This window comes from Chrysemys picta, chromosome 15 (assembly GCF_011386835.1).
Source record: "Chrysemys picta bellii isolate R12L10 chromosome 15, ASM1138683v2, whole genome shotgun sequence".
NCBI classification, from domain to species: domain Eukaryota; kingdom Metazoa; phylum Chordata; order Testudines; family Emydidae; genus Chrysemys; species Chrysemys picta.
In genome coordinates this window covers 21,179,455-21,198,630 of record NC_088805.1, presented here as the reverse complement: position 1 = coordinate 21,198,630, position 19,176 = coordinate 21,179,455, and the positions used below count along the sequence as shown (strand labels likewise).

General features: G+C 48.1%; 1 protein-coding gene across 1 annotated transcript in view; it reads left to right on the top strand.

The window, feature by feature from the left end:
* The first annotated feature begins 395 nt into the window (after nt 1–395).
* The window catches only part of MMP17 (matrix metallopeptidase 17), a 118,403-nt gene continuing 99,622 nt past the window's right edge, over nt 396–19,176 (top strand). Inside the window, exon 1 of the mRNA XM_005299537.4 lies at nt 396–752. Coding sequence (XP_005299594.1) covers nt 618–752 — 135 coding nt within the window. The 5' untranslated portion in view covers nt 396–617. The remainder of the gene's footprint in view (nt 753–19,176) is intronic.

Sequence of the window (19,176 nt, the reverse complement as noted above, 5' to 3'; positions counted from 1 at the left end):
CTCTTCGGGCTAAAGGCCCTGCCGGAGGGGACGGACCCTCCTGGGGAGCTGCAGGGGGAGGCGGAGAAGCCGGCCCTGCTCCCGGGCTCGGGGGCTCTCTATTGCCGCGGCTGCAACGAGGAAGCCGCTGCTGGCGGTGCAGGGTCGCAATAGCCCCGCCGTCCCCCCGGCCTGTCCCGCGTCTCCCCCCGGGCTGCGCGGCCGCAGCGCACCCCGCGGCAGCCCCCCTCCCCTCCCGCGCGGGGTCCCCCCTCCGCCGTGCTGCTGAGCCCCGCCCCTTCCCCGGGAGCCGCTCCGCCCCTCCTCCCTGCGAGCCGGCCGGGCTGGGGCTGCGGGCAGAGGCGGCCGGGCTGCTGGCGGGGGCGGCTGCGCTGCCCCGGGGAGGGAGGCGCTGAGCCGCGGGGCCCGAAGCAACTTCCCATCTCCCCGGAGCCCGGCTCCGGCTGCTGCTGCGCGGGGGAAGCGCCCGGGCTGGAGAGCGGCGGGAGCCGGGAAAGTTGGAGCCCGGGGAGGAGGCGGCTGCGCGCTCGGATGCCGCCCGCCGCCTCGGTGCCCCCGCAGATCGCCGGAGCCCGGCGTGGGCTCCTGCCCTGGGAGCGGCAGCGGGACTAGGAGGGATGCTGCTGTGGACCGTGGCCACCAGGCAGAGTGGGGTTTCCCGGGAAATGTTTCTGACCATCGCTGTCTGGCTGGCTTGGCAGGAAACCTCCGCGGCGCCGACCCCTACGGCCGAGGACCTGAACCTGGGAGTTGTAAGTTGCAGCCACCCGGGGTCCCCGTCGTTTCAGGGTGCAGCCTGGGCGTCCATCGCTCCATCCTCCCCCAAAGCCCGGCGCGGTCTCACATGCTGGAAGAGGGCAGAGGCGGAATGGTCTTGCCTTGGGGCTGGGGTGGTCCAGTGAGGGTTAAACTGCCTCTTGGGGAATAGGCTGCTTATTCTCTGGAGCAACCATTGTACCATGGAGCTTAGACTCGCTTCTGTTTCCCGGGAGGATGGAGCCTGGTGCTGGGGAGGGACAGTGGTTCGCTTGGGGCTGGAGGAGCAGCGTTGCTTTTCCCCCATGGAAGGGCTCACCATGGCTGTTGGAGCTTGGGGATCGCGGTGCAGCTCGCCAAATAAGCTCCTTTGCTGCCTCTCTCCTCAGAAGCTGCAAAGGAAACTGGATTTCTCCCCCCCCCCCCCCAGCCTTAAATCTGGAAGCTGAAATCAATCACCTGTTTCCAGTTTCTGTGCCCCGCAGATGTATTAGTCCATTCATATTAGTAGCCTGCACGGAATTTTGAAAGCAACGTCTTACTAAGATTGACATTGGACTCTCCGGCTCTTAAAGGAGAGGCTGTTCTGGCTTGGAATTAAAATATGTAAATAAACTCCAGCCACCAAATAACAATCCTGAAAATATGTATTCTGAGTAGGAAACCCTCCAGTAGGCTGAATCTCTGTGCAGACCGCTTATGCTTCTCAATGGGTCCTACTACAAATCAGATCCAAACAGAGGATTTGGTGGAAATACATGCTGGTTTTTGCAGCCACGCTTCCTGTGCTATGATCTGTCCTAGGGACTTGCTCTATTTCAGGGCACAGCTAGGAACCCAAAGCTCTTTAGTGGCAGGCTGGGAACTGCCCCTGCTTGATCACTGTTCTGGCACTTCCATGGCAACTTAACATTACACCCTCTAAAGAGAGAGCCAGACTTTTCTCTTGAAGAAAGAAAAGTTTATTGTGCAAGATGCTAGTCTGGGTTCTGTAAAAGAAGGCACATCTCTAAGAACGAAAAAAGCCACGCGGCTGGATTCGTTCCAGATTGGTGTTAGCAAAGTTAGGACTTAGGTCAGGATTCAGTGATAGATCCTGGAATTGGATTGTACCCTCCAGCTTTAGGAAATTCAGTGATTGTCGTGTCGAGATGCTATCTCACTCCTGGGCACAGCTGCCAGGAGGGGGCGAGGGGAACCTTTCAGCATAGCAGTTCTTTCACAAGGATGGTTTAAACAAAACCGTATACCAGGAACTTCATGATCATTGTTATTTGCTGTAAAGCCAGGTGTTGTGATGGAATCACAGTCCAGACGTTACTGGTGGCTACTTCTGAGCACCTGTTTTATGATCCAGAAGGGATTTGTTCACATCAGTTCCTCGGACAAGAGCCACCCAGAAAGCATGTGTGAAAGCAAAGTGCTGCTGCACAATCATTGTGCATTAACGGTCACCTCTACCCAAGTGCTAAAGCTGAACTGAATATTTAATGTAAGTGGCAGATGGGAGGGTGCACTGCATCCCAAGAGAGCTAAATCAAACGTTCTGTAAACTAGTCAACCTGATTTTTCCCCCTGCTACCGTATGTCACATGGAGCTCTTATGAGTTAAACATTGTGAGAGAGAGCTGCTATGCTTAACATGGCTTAATACTTATTATGGCTGCGTTTAAACCTCTGAGGTTTTCTTGTTTGCAGCTGATCTTGGGTTGAAAACCAGCTACAAAGTGCATTCAAGAATTCAGATGCCTTGTGTGTAAATAGAAATTCACTCTCCTTGAATCAGTGTCTCTGACCCATTAGAATTCATTTAGTGATGCTGCAATTCAGTGCCTGTGACATTCAGACTGCTTCGTGGCAGTGAATTGTGGGATCCCCGCAGATACAGGATGTGCATAGATGTGATGTGATGACAACCCCCTCAGATGGGACAAATTATTGGGTACTACGCTTTTTAAAAACAATCCTCAGTTAAGCAGGGGAACATCCACTAGATGATCTAAAATGGGTCTCTTTCTGACTTCTCCCCTCCAATGTGTGTGCAGCTCCCATGGCCAGTTGTGCATGTGCGGCGGATCTGTCTAGTCTCCTTGGTTTTGCATCACTGATGGAATTAAGCAGAAGTCTGAGTATAAAGACGGCTTTTGTTTATTCCCAGTAATCAGCAGCAAGAAGAAGACTGTTCTTCAGGGGGCTGTCAGGAAAATCCCCCTGTTTGAAGTGGACACTTTAGGAAGATTTATTTGATATCTACTCTGTGCAGCAAATAAGAAATTAAGGGTCTATGAGGCATTTCGACCAAATATTTGAAAATGAGGAAACATGAAACCATGGCAATAGAAAGCACCACTAACCTTTGACAAATCCCCTCCCCCATTGCCTCCCCCAGCAACTCTCTGCAGTAAATACAGCACTGTGTCAACAGAGGTGTTCTGTTTGAATTGATTTTTCCCTCCTCTGCAAATTGTAGCTGAAAAGGCTTTTCCAGGTGGACAAAGGCACAGAACCAAATTGTGAAGCTGAGTGGGATGCTCCAATCTAGTGCTGCTATACAGAACAGGGGCCAGATTAAACTTCAGCAAAATCAAAGAGGGCTATAATTCAAAGGCAGAGCTTGCTAGAGTACTGTCCACAGCAGTATGATAGCGATTGATGTTTACCACTGGAATATCCTGCCCTATGCATGAATCTAGCTTGCTTGCTACGTATTCTTCTTCTTATTATTCTCTGTTAGCTAACCTCACAAAGAGAGGGAGGAAAGAATGAGGAATTGAAATTGTCCTTCAATATGAAGAGATTGTTTCTGAAGTTTGACGCTGATCATTTTGACCTGCCCCACCTTTTAAAAAATAAAAAAAAGAAGACCGTATCTGATGCAGTGTCTAAAGCACAGTTTATATATTAATTACTCACGGCGCGGTGGTCATTTGACTTGAGATCCTCTGGCATCACACATGCAAAAACGTTACGTATGTCAGAAGTAAAGTGGGTAACAAGATTTTCTTTTACTCCGGGGGCTTAGATTCAGGCACTAAGAGAGAGATGTCTGCAGACCTTGATTCCTATGAAGGCCAACTTGGTAAACCTGTATGCTAAGGGGGTTGACCTGGAGACATAGTGGAGATCCTGCTGTTTTAACAATTCGGCGCTTGCTGTTAAAAGCCAGCTCCTGGCAGCTGGGCTGTGTTATGATGTGCTGTGGATGCTGGAAAGTCGTCACAGAAGCTGTCTGCTGGGACAATCTGTGTATCAAGTTAGGGCAAAACATGAGTGCCTTTGAACTGGATTGATGTCCAAACAGAGCACGGTTTGCAATCCAAACTGCCAGTGGGGGCTGCCGCAGCGACCGTGATGTCCCTAGGGTGTGTATGAGGGACCTGCTACAGGGCAACACATGAAACGGGAGTTCCAGCAACGCTGTTAGGTTTGCAGATGCTCCCTTCTCCCAAAAGCTATAGTCGTGTCCCAAGGGGCCATCTGTTATGTCGGGTGCTCCGCTTTGCAGCTGGTTTATGTGCTGGCTGCTCTACCTTGTCTATGGAAAGAGTTTTCTCTCTTTGCTGTACATTCAATGTCATCCTGTGTTGTTTCCAGGGAATTTGTTCCAGGGCCAGCGTAGACATTTGCATTCATTAACTGAGGCCATGGACTAACCGTCCTCCTACTACTACTCTCCTCCCCACATCCCCACCAAATGTTCCTTTGTTCCCATGGCAGGCAGGACTCCTGTTGCCTTTGTTCCTGCTTTCCAGCTGAAAGACACTTATGGGCATAGAGCTCTTCCAGCCAACAGGGCTCTAATGGGCACACAGGTTTCTCTGTGGATGAGCTGAAGAATGGGTAGAGGGAAGGAGAGGGAGTTCCTACGGGGACGGGGTGAACTAGCCTTCGGTGCAGTGCATTCCTCCGGCACTGTTTTCAAAGCAAAATCTGCATCCAAGTGCATGGGAAGAAAGGGGCTGGCTCTTTGTCTCTGAAAGGACCCGTCTGACTTCAGAGCTGCTCAGGCAGATCGCACAGCAGCAGCAATTCTGTGGCTGTCACCGTCAGACATCATCCTTCCCTTCTTTTGCCAAGCATCTCTCCCCCCGCTGCCTCCCGCGGCAGATACAGGCTTTGCCATGCTGTTGCATTTAAATGCAGGTTAAAGGCGGCAGTGTCACCACGGCACATTCATTTTACGGCCCAAAGCTCGAGATGATTAGTCATTAAACAAAAAATAAAACCCAGCCCCTAGTACCGAAATAGGCTACAGTTCATGTTAGAAGAAATCAACATCCTCCTGATCTGCTGTCGCTGCTAATGGGAAAATACATGCAAGTTAGGGCTCCGTCCTGAACTGGCAAATCTTCCAGGACAAAACCTCTGGGAGAGCCAAAACAATAATGCGATCAGTCTAACAGCATATTGGGAAAGAGCTTTGCTTGGCCTCCCCTACCATTGTAATTCCTGTTTTTCTTTGACCGGTCTTTGGGTGAGACTCTGACAGTTTGACTAGCTGTGATGATTTAGTATAACAGAAGAGGCATTTCTGAGAGCAGGATAAACCCTGTATGCAGGGAATCCTTCTTTTGGGAAATCTGGAGACGTTCTACTGATCAGGGCAAGACCTGTCCAAATAACATGATTGAGGGGGTGGCAGTATATTTATTTATTTTATATTATTATTATTTTGAGAGAGTGTGTTCCTGCTTGTTGACTGCCAGTGACTGGGTTGAGTTCTTCATATCAGCTGACATATTATTTCATTCCAGGTTCCAAGTATTTCTTCGAAGAATGTTAGGTTTCCATGTAAGAATATAGACACTGGCTACATCTTAAGGTACCTCTTGAAGCCAAGGTACAATGCAGACTACATTAGCTTGACAAAGGGTTGGCTGGGAGCTTTCCAGCAGACCGGCTCCTGTGAAAGCATTTAATCTGGTATTAACACTCTGCCTGGTTAGAACTGCTACTTCCTTTTTAAATTTGAGACCATCCGCCCTCAGATTCTGTAATGCAATTTAGTCCTGTGCTCAGTCGCTATTGTGGGCCCGGCAGTTTGAATTACTGGTGGTAGTTAAGCTAAATTACTCAATATAATGAGACTGCTTTTAGTGATGGTTCCAAGCCAGTGCGTGGAGCCGTGGTTTTGGCAGCTTTCCAGCAGTTCTGGTGAAGGGATCTTGATGGGTATTCATTAGACTCATCCATTAGCCAAAACCTCGTCTGTCTCTCTCTCTCTCTCCTTTATTTTTGGACTCGAGCATTGAATGTGAAACACCGAGGGCCAAATCTGGAGGCCGTGTGTGAAGTGGTGTAAGTGCTGCCTTGGCCAGCCGCACCTAAGGGAGTCTGGGTAGTGAGTCTGACACATGGAAGGGCTGGAGGAGACTGGCACAGTAGGAAAATCAGGCAACAGGAGGTGTAAGTTAAAATAGACCCCACCTGATTCTTCCCAGCACACAGTGCTGTTAACTTATGCTTTGCTCTGCCCCTTTGGATTGTAAATTCTACCACCGTAGGTCCACTTGTGCATGTGTAACGGACACCACCTTACACGTCGCCTCTGAATCTGTCCCCGGGCTCCTTGGAGTCACAAGGTTAAAATCCCGCCAGGGTCCAGGCAGTTTTCCCCCAGTGGAGATAATTCCATTCCTGTGTGTGTGTGCGCAGAGGAGACCTTTGGATAAGCCCTCACCAGCCAATGTCCGGCTTGCGTTGTGTGGTATGGTGTGAATAATCCCCCGTCCCTTTTAATAAGAGGTGGGCTTTGCACTGACTTCCCTGGCTAACATTTCCTTTTCTTTCTCTGCCCTGCATTACTTGGTGGCTGCATGTCTGCGGGCTTGTCCATACAAGTGTGTTCACTTTTCCTAACCGTGCTTTGGGAAACTGCTGTATCCATGTCAGTTGTTATTTTAATTAGAAGCTATCTGGCTCCTTTGTCATTCTCCCTCATTAAATTGTAATTTAATGTGGGAAGTGAGTGTGTAAAATACAGCACCTTCTGACTCAGCAGATCTCCATCCCCTATCGTCAGAGGCAGATCTTGCAGAGCCAGCACAGCTGAGAGAATCCTATAACACCTTGCACATCATCTACAGTACGGATAACTCCGCTCCAGTTAATTACACCTCTGCCAACTCATTAAAGGGCATGAATTTGGCACAGGCATGACTGAGGGTGAAAATGGGATTGCATGGCTGTAACTGAAGTCCTGGTTTGGCCTGCAGGTGCGTTATTACTGGTGAGGCTACATGAGAGATTGTGCATCATCAACAAGATGCCTTCTTTATTTCCAGTCTCTTTCACATTTACAGCAGGGACTGGGGTTGTACAGCTTTCGTGGAGGGCGTAATTTGGCCTGCAAAGCCTTTATTTCTGGTGATGCTCTAGGAAATGAAAGGTACCCAGATTGACTCTCAGATTCCAGATTGACTTTACAGGGCTGGCATTAGCAAAAAAACCCTTACTTGTAAAGTAAGCACATCTGGTGCTCGAGTCACAGAGAGATGGGAAACGTGGGGCACTACGCTGCCATCTGGGTTTAAAAAGTCACTTTTTAGAGTAGAGCTGCACTTAAAAGTGAAAGATTTGGAAGATCAGAAAACAATCCAAGGTCTGGCAGTAACCGTTTTCCTGCAAATGCTTTCTTTAATCAAAATCACTTTAAATGGGTAGATTTGGGAGTTTCAGAAGCTCTTCCTGTGCATCTGTCTGTGTGTTCTTTGTCCCAGTTTTTTATGAGGATTGTCTGATTTCTGGGTCAGAGAATTAAGAGATTTGATGTTTTTATATATATATATATATAAAAGAAAAACACACAAAGTTAACCCCAGTGAGAAACAAATGGTTTAGCGCAGAATTGTTGGGGTCAGGAGAAGAAACCACTGAAGTCAACAGGATTGGAGAGTTGTAAATGAATGTAGTGTGAAATTGTATTTGATGACATTTCTGTTCAGAGTAGAGACCTGGGATGGAAAACAAGGGGTAAATATTGAAGTTCACCGAGGAACGCAGTCTTCGGGTGAGACTCTGACAGTTTGACTAACTGTGATGATTTAGTATAATAGAAGAGGAATTTCTGAGATCGGGATAAACCCTGTATGCAGGTAATCATTCTTCTGAGAAATCTGGAGATGATTTACTGATCAGGACAAGACCTGTCCAAATAACATGATTGAGGGGGTGGCAGTATATTTATTTATCTTTTATTATTTTATTTTGAGAGAGTGTTCCTGCTTGTTGACTGCCAGTGACAGGGTTGAGTTCTTCATATCAGCTGACATATTATTTCATCCTGACAATATTGATCTTTTGGGTATATGAAAGCAATCTTGTCAATGGCATGAGCCTTTGCTCGAAGGTGATGGACACGTCTAAGTTGTATCAGCTTGTCATGTAACGAGCCCACAATGACATCTCCTTTCTGTGTAACTCACAGCCATTGAAGAACATCTGACAACCCAGGCTTTCCATGACGCCGCATGCTCAATTTATTCTGCGCTCAGGCGTGTTTTACAAGACCACCTACAGCTGGGACCTAAACAGACCGGTTGCCACAGGAGATGAATTGCTAGTTTGATTAAATGTGGCTGGCTGGCGCTAGCAGATTTCCCCACATGAGACAATTCTGCAGTTTCTTTTGAAGAAGCAAAGGGACATCTGCAGGGGCTTGGGCTTTATAGTCAGCAAACGCCACTTGGTATCAAAGGTCGCTGGTACATAGGGCCTGGTACAGATCATTCTAACTTCTCTAACATGAAAGCATCACAGGCCATTTGGTGCAGGAAAGGATTCGGCCCGCTTGCATGGGGTTTAAACACCCTTTCTTGGTCTTTATTGTAAAACAGAAAGGTAAGTGGACAGACTGTCCAACTTCTTCAAGACCCAAATACCAGGGCTTCCCAAAGTGCAATGCAAAGACAGGAGGCCTGGCTAGCTTCAGCTGAAGGCGTGAGAAAGCACTTGCAACTCCACCTGGAGTTTGGGGAGCTGTAGGTTCTTGGCCCCTCTCGGGATTTTCCTCTCTGGTGTGTTGGAGGGAGGATTTAATTTCCCTACAGCTGTCAGAGACAGCCCTGTCTGCAGATCAGACCAGACAACTGTGGCTTGCTCTCTAGACAGAGGAAGAGAGGTACCCCCCTTGTGTGGCCAGTTCCTTTCAGGGGTCTGAATATCCTGTCACTGGGGGATTAATTGTTTCTTACAGGGGATACTTCACCCCGAAGCCCCAGAGATGGCAAGTTGCCGGCAGATCAAAAATGAAGTTCAGAGGCTACTGCCACCTCTGGTTTGCTTAATGCACTACATTTCCCGGAGATTCCCAGTGCAGATCTGAGATAACACTTAGCCAAGTGAACTCTCTACCTGCAATGCACTAGGCTGGGGTCTGAATGGGGTAAAGGAAGGTTGGAATAAGATGGGGAGAGGAGAGACGCATACACCTCTTTTAAAGGAAGGTGCTGGGCACATTGGTCTGAAAAGTTATGCTCCTTAATAGGCAGCTCCAACTCGCTCCAAAATACAGGCACTGTAATGAATCAGACTTTACTGCTGGCTCTCAAGCTTTCATTGTATAGCTGCCAGTGGATCCGTCTTAAACGTCTTGTTCTCACTCAGCGGCAGGGATTCAAGTGAGGTGTAAAACGGGGGGGGGCTAACTGCATACATTCAGGAGTTCAGTCCCTGCCATGGCAGCTGTTTAACAGCGCCCATCGGGACCACACCACCGTTTAGGACAAGACGGACAGCACGGCTACCTCGAACTGGAGGGGGAATGCAGAATGGAATTTCCCAAACTGTCATTTAGCCAGGACACTGATGCTAATATTTCCACTCATGCATTAACCACTGGTCCCCAACCTTTTTCGTCTGGCGGGTGCCAGACAACGAGCCACGGAGGACCGTGGCGGCGGACGAGCATCCACCGAAATGCCGCCGACAAGCGGCAACGTCAATAGGTGTCGCCGCCGACAAGCAGCGTCATCCAGAGGCATTGCCGCCGAAAATCGGCGGCATTTCAGCGGCGATGCATCTGGATGACCCTGCTTCTCGGCGGCATTTCGGCGGATGCTCGTCCGCCGGCCAGTACACGGGCGCACTTAGACGCCCCAGTGGGCGCCACGTTGGGGACCCCTGCATTAAAGTGACACAATTATTGGAGAGTGTCGTGGCAGGTACTCTATTCCTGAATGCGTATGGTTACTAAAGTGCTTTGGGATCTCTCAGGGTGAAAGTTGCTATAGAAGTGTATGTTCTGATCAGTATTATGACATCTAGAGATGGATCCCAATCAAGCCCCCAAGCTCAAATAGCTTTGAAACATGAGGGCTTGAGGGTGGGATTTGGAGTCTAACTTCCTGGCTTGGTCCCTTCTCTTGACTATTATTGAACATGAGTAAAGCAAACTGTGTCCCTGCCTGTGCAATACAATCAGACGAGCCCCAAATCTTCTGTGGGGACCAAATTAGCTCCTCTTGTTGAACACTTTCCAGAGCTCCCGGCAGCTGAATACACTCTCCAAAAGTTGTGCGTTTTGCTGGGACAGGGACTGGCTAACTCCTGCTGTAGAGCACTAGAATTGTTATGTTTGCTTGGGGGGGGGCAGCGGTGGGATTTTAGTTTCTCTTCAGCACGTTTGGTTACAGAATGACAGTGGGTGAGGCAACTCGAGAAGCGTGTTTGCTTCTTTGATAAATTCTCTGCATTAAATTGGCTTTTATTTTGTGTTTGTTTGTTCTGTTTTGCTGCTGATTTGTAAATTCCCCACACCAGACAGTCTGTACCATTCCGCCCTTCATGTCGCTGATGTACTTTTTTGTTCAAAAGCCAAACAAAGTAAATTGGGTTTGCAAAAGGGAAATCCCTGATAGAGGCGTCTGCGAGTCGACAGCATGTTTTGTGTAAAAACACAGCTAGAGAGACTGGTGGGGTTTGTATTTTAGACAGCATTTTATTAACACTGCGGCAATTTACACTTCAGACTTCCCCCAGGAGATTTCTGAGAGAGACGACAGCCTGGTATTGCCATAATCAGCAATGAAATGCAAACCATCCTACTTCTTCCCCTTGCTTGGATACATGTCACACTTCAACCGAAGAATGATTAATGTGGCTGGTAATTTACTCATTTCTGGTACGCCCATCACTATAGTATCAAGGTTCAATCAGTGTCCTGCATAGTCTAGATAATTTAAAAGGGGGGGGAAGTGCTCTGCCAGTTGAGAGTTCCACGCAACACCCAAGAGGGACGGGCTCTTGGATTAAAGGCCTCCAAATACAGAAGTCTAAAGCTTCACCTCTCTCTGAATGTGCAATCCTGAGTGCCAAGCATGCTGCTTCAGAGAATGAGAGGAGTCATTGACCTGACAAACTGCTCTTCTCATTCTACATGTAATCCAAGTTTCCAGTAGCTAGCTGTGTCTTCCAGCAAGCACTTAACCTTAGAGGGCCCCTCCCGATGAAAGCATCTGGTTTAGAGGACGGTTCAATCCATCGCTAGACAAGTAGGCAGCTTTATACATCATCTGCAAACCCCAGAACGACTGGCCGGTCCAGCAGCCTATGCACCAATCAGTCACATCCCTGGAGCTAGAAACCTTTCAAGGTGTATCATCTCCCTAACCCCAGTGGGATATCATGACAGTTTATTGTGTATATGAGGATTTAAACGATCAACGTATTGCATCTAGACAAAGTGAAACCCAAATGAGAGGCGGTTACTGTACATTCACTTTGCAGGATTATATATCTTGGCTATTTAGAATTTCTTTTCTTTCCCTCCTAAAGTCACAGGAGTGCCTAGGTCCGTTTATGAGATAACAATCGTCTGTTTTGTTGTTGTTTGTTGTGTTTTCATGGTTATTATAGGAGTAATAAAAATTACTCTAAACTAGCAGACTTCAGTTGGTTTTGCTCAAGTTCATGTCTCTTAAAGCATCCAGGTCTGACTTTCAGAAGTAGTAAGCACCTTCAGCTAAATCGTCAGTCAATGGCAACGGCAGGTGCTCTGCACCTCTGAAAGTCAGCCCATCCTACCTTGAACCGTGTTAAGAAAAAATACAGTTTTGGGGAGCTACTGCCAAGTTTCTGTTTAGGGCTGATTTCTAAGCATCTGAGAATAGGCATGTGTAATAGAAACACTGACCTCACTGCGGGATCTGTGGCATGAGTTAGCCTGCTGTGTTGAAGAATGATCTTAGGCAAGTGTTCCGTGCTGCAGGAGGAAAACGAGCAGGAAGAGTTTGGTCAAGCTGAGCAGCCCCGGGTCCCCGGGCTGGAGAAACCAATACGACACACAAGGGAAACTGACTAAACACGTGACTAGCACTGAATCCCTCTGCACAGCGATGTGGCAGAACAGGGTGTGACCCCTAGTCCTATGGATCGTTCCTGTAGGAGAGCCTGGAATCATGGAAATGGAGGGCTGGAAGGTGACCTCTAGTACAGCCCCCTGTGCTGCGGCAGGACGAAGAAAACGTAGGCCCTCCCTGACAGGTGTGTGTCCAACCTGTCCTTAGAAACCTCCAGTGATGGGGAATCCACAGCCTCATTTGGAAGCTTGCTGCAGTGCTTAACTACTTTTACAGTTAGAAAGTTTCTCCTAATATTCAACCTAAATCTCGCTTCATGCCAATTAAGCCCATTACTTCTTGTCCTACCTTCAGTGGACAGGGAGATCAACTGAGCATCGTCCTCTGTAGATCAGCCCTTCGCATATTTGAAGACTTATCAGGTTCCCCCTCCCCAAGTTGTCTCTTCTCAAGACTAAACATGCCCACAAGACAAGTTTTCTAAACCTTTTATTTTTGTGGCTCCCTTCTAGACTCACTCCAGTTTGTCCCCATCTTTCCTAAAGTGGGGTGCCCAGGGCTGGACACAGCACTCCAGCTGGGGCCTCACCTGCGCTGAATAAAGCAGGACAATGACCTCCCATGTCTTACATCCAACACTCCTGTTAATACAACCCAGAGTGATACTAGCCTTTTTCGCAACTGCATCACATTTTTGACTGAGGTTCAATTTGTGATCCACCATGACCTGCAGATCCTTTTCATCAGTACCACCACCTCACCAGTTAGTCCCCATTTTGTGGCTGTGCATTTGATTGTTCCTTCCTAAGAGAAGCACTTTGAACTTACCTTTATTACTGTACTATTTTGTGTGCATGTGCGTGTGATTTGGATAACTCTTCCCTTTTGGTTGCCATACATCCAAGCTGGAGTGCTATGACCCCTGATGCAACGGAGCTGGGCTTCCTGGCACACAGGGGATCTGGGCTCCCAAACCCTTGTGCAGTAGGGGCAGAGATATGGTGGGAGGGGAATAGTCTCGCAGTAAGTTTACAGACGTGTTTGTTTAAGCTTGTGGTAAAGTGATGTCCTTATTGGAGCACCGTTGTGGGAACCTGTGTGCTGATGTCTGGTTTGCATTAAGTTTATAGCAAGATTAAACTAGCTGCATTTACCTTTTGCACACGTATGGATCAATGGATTAAACACACACAAGTCTTGTGTAAATCCGTGCCAACCACTGCCGTCCACATGCTGTGTAAACACCATCTATTATGCTGAGCCATCTCTTTTAGGCTGCACTCCTCTGTTTGTCTATTATTTGTGGATGTTGTCTGATCAGGCCCATAGCTCTTCCCAGTTTAAATGTCTCCATGAGTCAATGTTACATTAGTAACACACTCTCTCTCTGTGCTCGCTCAGTGGCTGAGGATGCAGTAAATAAACAAAGGTTGCAGGATCACTTGACTTCCACAGCTCCGTCTGTCTGCCTCATCATAACTCTGCCAGGGGACACAGGGGTTCACCCTGGGGCCATCAATCCCCATGTCTGCAGATAAGCGGCTCTCTTTGCCTTTCTTTGCCCCGCACTGATGCTTTCAGATGACAGCATCAAGAACCTGAACAAGTTTTTGCTTCGTAGCTTGACCATATGCCGGAACAGGCTGTCTCTTGGCGGCAGCTATTTGAACAGGCAATCCCGTTGTAGACTTCTGCCTCTAATGCAGTAGTACCCAGAGACTCAATAAAGCATCGGGGCTCCATTGTGCTAGGCACTCTAAAAGCATATCACAAAATGACTGTTCCTTCCTGAAGAGCTTACACCCCTTAGGCCTCGTCTACACTGGGGAGGTTGACCAGCATAACTATTCTGTTATAATTTAGCTATTCTGGAATAGTGTCTACACAGGGAGCTATTCCAGAATAGCTATGTCGGTCAGTTTCCCTGTGTAGACAAGGCCTTAGATTTAGGTACCCCTCCTAACCACTCCTTATGCGGCCACCTCTCAAACACATCTACCTTCTAATGTGACTGTTGTACTCCTGACTCCAGAGCGTTCCCCTCACCCACAGGAGGACCCACCATACCAGCATAACTCTGCTCCTGTGACCACGCTGTGGTCTGTGTTTTACTTTCATGCTCATGTTGTGGGCGTCAGAATTCTCTTGGGAAATGTAATTGTGTCAAATAAGCAAAGGGTCCCTTTAGCAGAGGATCAACTGAAACACTCGGATGCATTTTTACTTCTGTATTGAGTGCACCTTTAAATTCCTGTGCACTCTCCTGGCATGAAAAGTCTAGTGGTTAGGGACCAGCTTCAGTTCCCTGGTCTGCCACAGACGTCCTGTGTGACCTTAGTCAAGTTATATATCCTCTCTGTGCCTCAGTTCCCCATCTGTATAATGGGGATAATAGCACTGCCCTACCTCACGTGTAGAGAGAATAAATACATTAAAAGATTGTGAGGTGCTCAGATTTAATGGTAATGGGGCCATTATCTAGGGTAGGTAGAGTTCAGCAGTCATGTTGTTCTGAGAGCTCAGTGCCAGGAGACTTATTCTGTGCTTTCTCCTGGAGATTTAGTTCTTGTTTTGTTCTTCCATTAATGGAAGTCAGACGGGGAAAGTATCTCTTTATGCCTGGTGAAACATAACACACTGTATATTTTAGTAGGAGATAATCACATTGCAATGCAATGAATTGCTTTAAAAATAAGCAATGCACTAACCCTTGAAATAGAAATATACACTTGAGAATCAAAGTAACTTTGACTCATTTAGCAGCCAATGTGGAGCAGAGAAGTGCAAATGTACAAAAGGCTGCGGAGCAGGACACCTTAAATTAACATGGCAACACGTGTGCCCTGGCTAACAGCTGCGAATAGCATCACAGGTTAGCAGAGGCCTGCCATCTAAACCGGAGACGTGCCAATTTGTCCAGGCTTTTACTGCCAATGAAGTCCATTGCCCTGGCTCTGTTTTGGGACATTCATCCCAGCTGTGCAGCCATAGTGTGCATTAGGGGGTCGACCATGTGGATTGGACTGGGTTGCCCTGGAAATACATCGCTGTTGGTAGTGCTCAGACAGTTATTCCCATTGCAGGCTCTTTATTCAGAATGAATGAAAGTGTGAATTGAAGGCTCCCCCAGCAGGTAGGGCTTGGCAGAGGGAAAGAACAGCTACTGCTGCAATTAAGGGTCTTCAAACCAATGCCCAATTGATCTTTGTCTCTTGCAGCTTTTCGCCTTGCAAAATGTAGTTTAACTCCTGTGCCATCCTCGTCTGTATACCATGTAGAGGCAGCTTGGTTATTTCCAACGGGCTCTGTTCTATGTTCTGTGTCCCCCAACAGGTTAACTATAGACTAAACATTTTCAGGGCATAATCTGCCTTTTGCACACCTGTACTCGAATCCACATAGGTAAACCCCTGGTTTGCTCTCTGCCCTGTCCCAGCCATATTCTGAATTAGCCCTTTGGGGTTCTGCCAGGCCAAAGGACTTTGGATCCATCTCAAGGAAATCTTTGCTGGTTTTGCATCTGTGTCAAAGGAGGGAAAGCGACTTTCTCCACATTCTTCAAGTGACCTGTGGAACAAATCTCTATTGGTGTTATGTTGGTGCCCTCTTGTGGAAACTACAAGGACATCAGGCTAATTCCTCATGTGCAGCTTCATTCATGATCTAAAATCACTGTCTCCATTCCAGGAAGTTTGGGATTGTTGTGCATAAAAGAACCTGTCACTCAAACTCAGATTGGTAAGTGAGATCCACTCCTGGTGGAATGAGAATGCAGTCTTTGTTTATCGAGTCTCAAATGGTTTCCCCCTCCTGTTACTGTGCAGCCGTGTGAGCCGGGCTTCCACTCCGTCCTGGTAGGAATCCAGATCGCCCATCATGCTCCAGACCTAGCAGCACAAGGTGGAATGGACCTTTGGGAAGAACTGTCAGTGATGGTAATGAGAGGCCGAGGAGTACAGGAATGTTGTACTGTCTCTGTCAAGGCTAATTTTATCTACAGCCGTGAAGATTTTTTGCCTCGTTTGGTTTATGCAGGGTGAGAGAAATGCTCTGAGTGCAGATCTGCAGCCAGGGGTCCCTGGGTTCAGATCCCACCTCTGACATAGGCTCCCACTGTGGTCCCGGACAAGTTGCTAAATCTCTCTTAAGTGGGGGTAGTAATACTTGCCTCCCGGGGGTTGTGAGGATTAATCAGTCGGTGTTTGTAAAGTGCTGTATGAGGGCTCAGTATTGTTAGTTATTCTGAAGTAATCCCAGAGCCAGCCAAACTCCCTCACTCTACTCCTTAGCAAATTGTTTCAGTAGCAGCGCAGCCCGTAGCGGTGTATGCCGGGGCTAGATGCACACAAGTGTTTCCCCATTGTTCTTACTACACAGTCAGGGCTGTCTTTTCCACACAGACCCACCCAACCCTCTCTCCTCTGCAGTAAGGAATCTCTCTGCCTGACACAGTCCAAGTGTCAAGCTAACCATCTGGCCTGCTCTTGAAAATGCCATTTAATGCAACGCATCCCCCTCGGAGTTACCGAGTTAGAGCCCACGGTAATGGGGCGCGAGTTCACTCAAACCTGCATCCTTGGTCCATAATAAAGAGCATGCGCCTCTGTCCTTCCAGTTAGCCAGCAGCTGGCCTTTTTGTCACGCTCTGTGCAAGCTGCCAGGGGAGTATTTCAAGTGTAAAGAACTATAATTAATAGCTGGCACAGTAATCAGCCTTCTGGTGACTGGATATCTTCTGACCCTGCAAACCAACGGGCTTTCAGCCTCAGTCATGTCTGGCTGGCAGACAAAGCTCTGTACCTCAGGGGAAGTGATTCCCTGATTGCCAACTGCCATCATGAACCTCCTCTGTCAACCTCCTTATTCCTCTTTTCATGCTCTCGGATATCTGGGAGAAACTCTGTGTAGCCCTCACCTTTTATCTGATCGCTTGTCTCCTGCCTCTCCCTCAGTAACAGCGTGCTCTTGGCTCCAGAAGTGTGTCTAGCTTTGCTCTCTGCATCAACTCCTGTCCCCACAACCCTCCAGAATTAAAGGCTAATGTTTTCTTTCTAGATTCCCCTTCACAGCTCCCATTTAATGCATTAATCTCCTCCTCCTGAGGGAGAGGGGGAGGGAGCTACATCTTTTGGTCTATTACAGAGCTTTAGTTTCTGACTGACCCCCAGCTCTTCCTACAAAGCATAGGGGTTCTCCAGCTTGTCTTCATTCTGCCTGGTCTCTTCTGGAGAGGTGGGTTCTCACAGTAATGTAAACGGAGGGCAGAGGACACTGTACCACTGCCATCTCCGAGAAAGCAGAAGGGTAATTCACAGGAGATCTGCTGTCAAATCCTGGATCTGTGTGATGTTTGTTGAGTCACTTAATCTGTCTGTCCCTCTGTAAAATTAGGGATAATACTATTTCCTTTGTCCATTTAGACAGCAAGCTCTTCAGGGCAGGGATTGCCTCTTATTATGGGTTTGTACAGTGCCTAGCCTGTCAGTTATATGCCCCCCGCTATAGTATTTGAGCACCTTCTAATACCCCTGGGAGGTAGGGCAGTTCACAGATAGGGAACTGAGCACAGAAATACTAAATGACTGGCCGAAAGTCACTCAAGAAGCCAATGCCAGAGTAGAGAACGGAACCCTATTTTCTTCAGTCCTACACCGTTTCCCTAATCACTGGGCCCCCATCCTCATGCGCAAAGGGGCCCTGACGTGGGCTGAGGCCTGCCATAATGAAAATAACTTGTCTGTGACAGAGTGCAGGGTGTTAACAGGTGAACAGGCACTCTGATCATCCTGACCCCTGTTTGTTCCCTCAGCAAACACCCATTCGTTCCCCAGAGAAAGCTAATTGGGGTAATTAAAGGCAATTAGCTAATCAGGCCCGTGGGCTGATGAGCCAGTTAGCCCATCAGGGCAAGAGTGATAAAGAGGAACAGGAAGGAAGTGCTGGGAAGAGGAGAAGAGAGAGCAAAAGCAAGCAAGCAAGCAAATAAGCAGTGTTAGCTGAGGCCGGTCTCATAGAGGCCTCAGGGAAGGAAGACGTCTGCTCCTGTCAGGTCCCGAGGAGAGGGCCAAATGCCCAGGGGCTATTGTAAATAGTACTGTTGCATGGGCCTGTGAAGGTATTGGTGGAGGGAACTCCAATAAATGGCCCAGTGGATACGCAGCCAGTGGAGTTTGAGTTGGTTTCTGTGGGGCTAGAAGGCAGGAGGGGACTGTGGCCTGCTACACTGTCGTAAGACCTTGTACTAGGATTTGTGGTGAAATTGCTGTTTTAGCAGGGAGTTTGTCTGAGTGCATAGCACTGCCGGGAAAGCGACAGGAAACGGCTGCTGCTAGGATGGAAGAAGGAAAGATACATAGTACTCTCCCCACCTCCAGTGGTAGACTTAAAACCTAATAGGAAGCTAATTTGCAGCCAACTCCCAGCAAATCACCTGGGGAAGCTGTTCAGAGAGCAACCGGGGGAAGGAATCCTATACAGTGACCTGCTGCAAGTGCAATGCATAACCTCCAGGCCAGGGGAAAGAAGCCCTTCATCATCTGTGGGTGACAGAGCAGTCCCTGGGGAGGTACATGAGCCAAAGTGCAGGGAGTGAGCAGCACAGAGGGGATCTGCTACATTTGCAAAAATCGGACAGCGGCCATTTATTATAAAGCAGAGTGACTACCCGCTGGAGTGACCGTAAGACTGAAATCATCATCATAACTCATAAACAGAAAGGAGGGAGGAGAAAAATAGTCCAGCAGCAGCATCTGGTCCTCTACAAGGCAGACCGGCGAAGTTAAAGGGGGAGGATGGTAGCCTTTTATTGGGCAAATGTTGCAGTTACAGTACCTGAGCATTTCAGGTGCCTGCAGGTTGCCTGTCCATGTCATCATGAAGTAGGGACCCAGTTCTCTGTAGGGCAAATGCGCTTCAAGAGCAAAATTGCTTTCTCTGTGATGTGCTGGAAGGAGGCGCTCAAGCCATCCAGGGATGATGTTAAAAAATGACCCCTTTTTTGGACTGCAGCAAAACAGAGATGTGAGATTTATCGCTTGCTGCCATCACTAAAATGTCTCCTTCATTTCCTTTGGACCAAAATACTAGGGCAGGAATTCCCATCTCACTATTGGCCCCATATTTC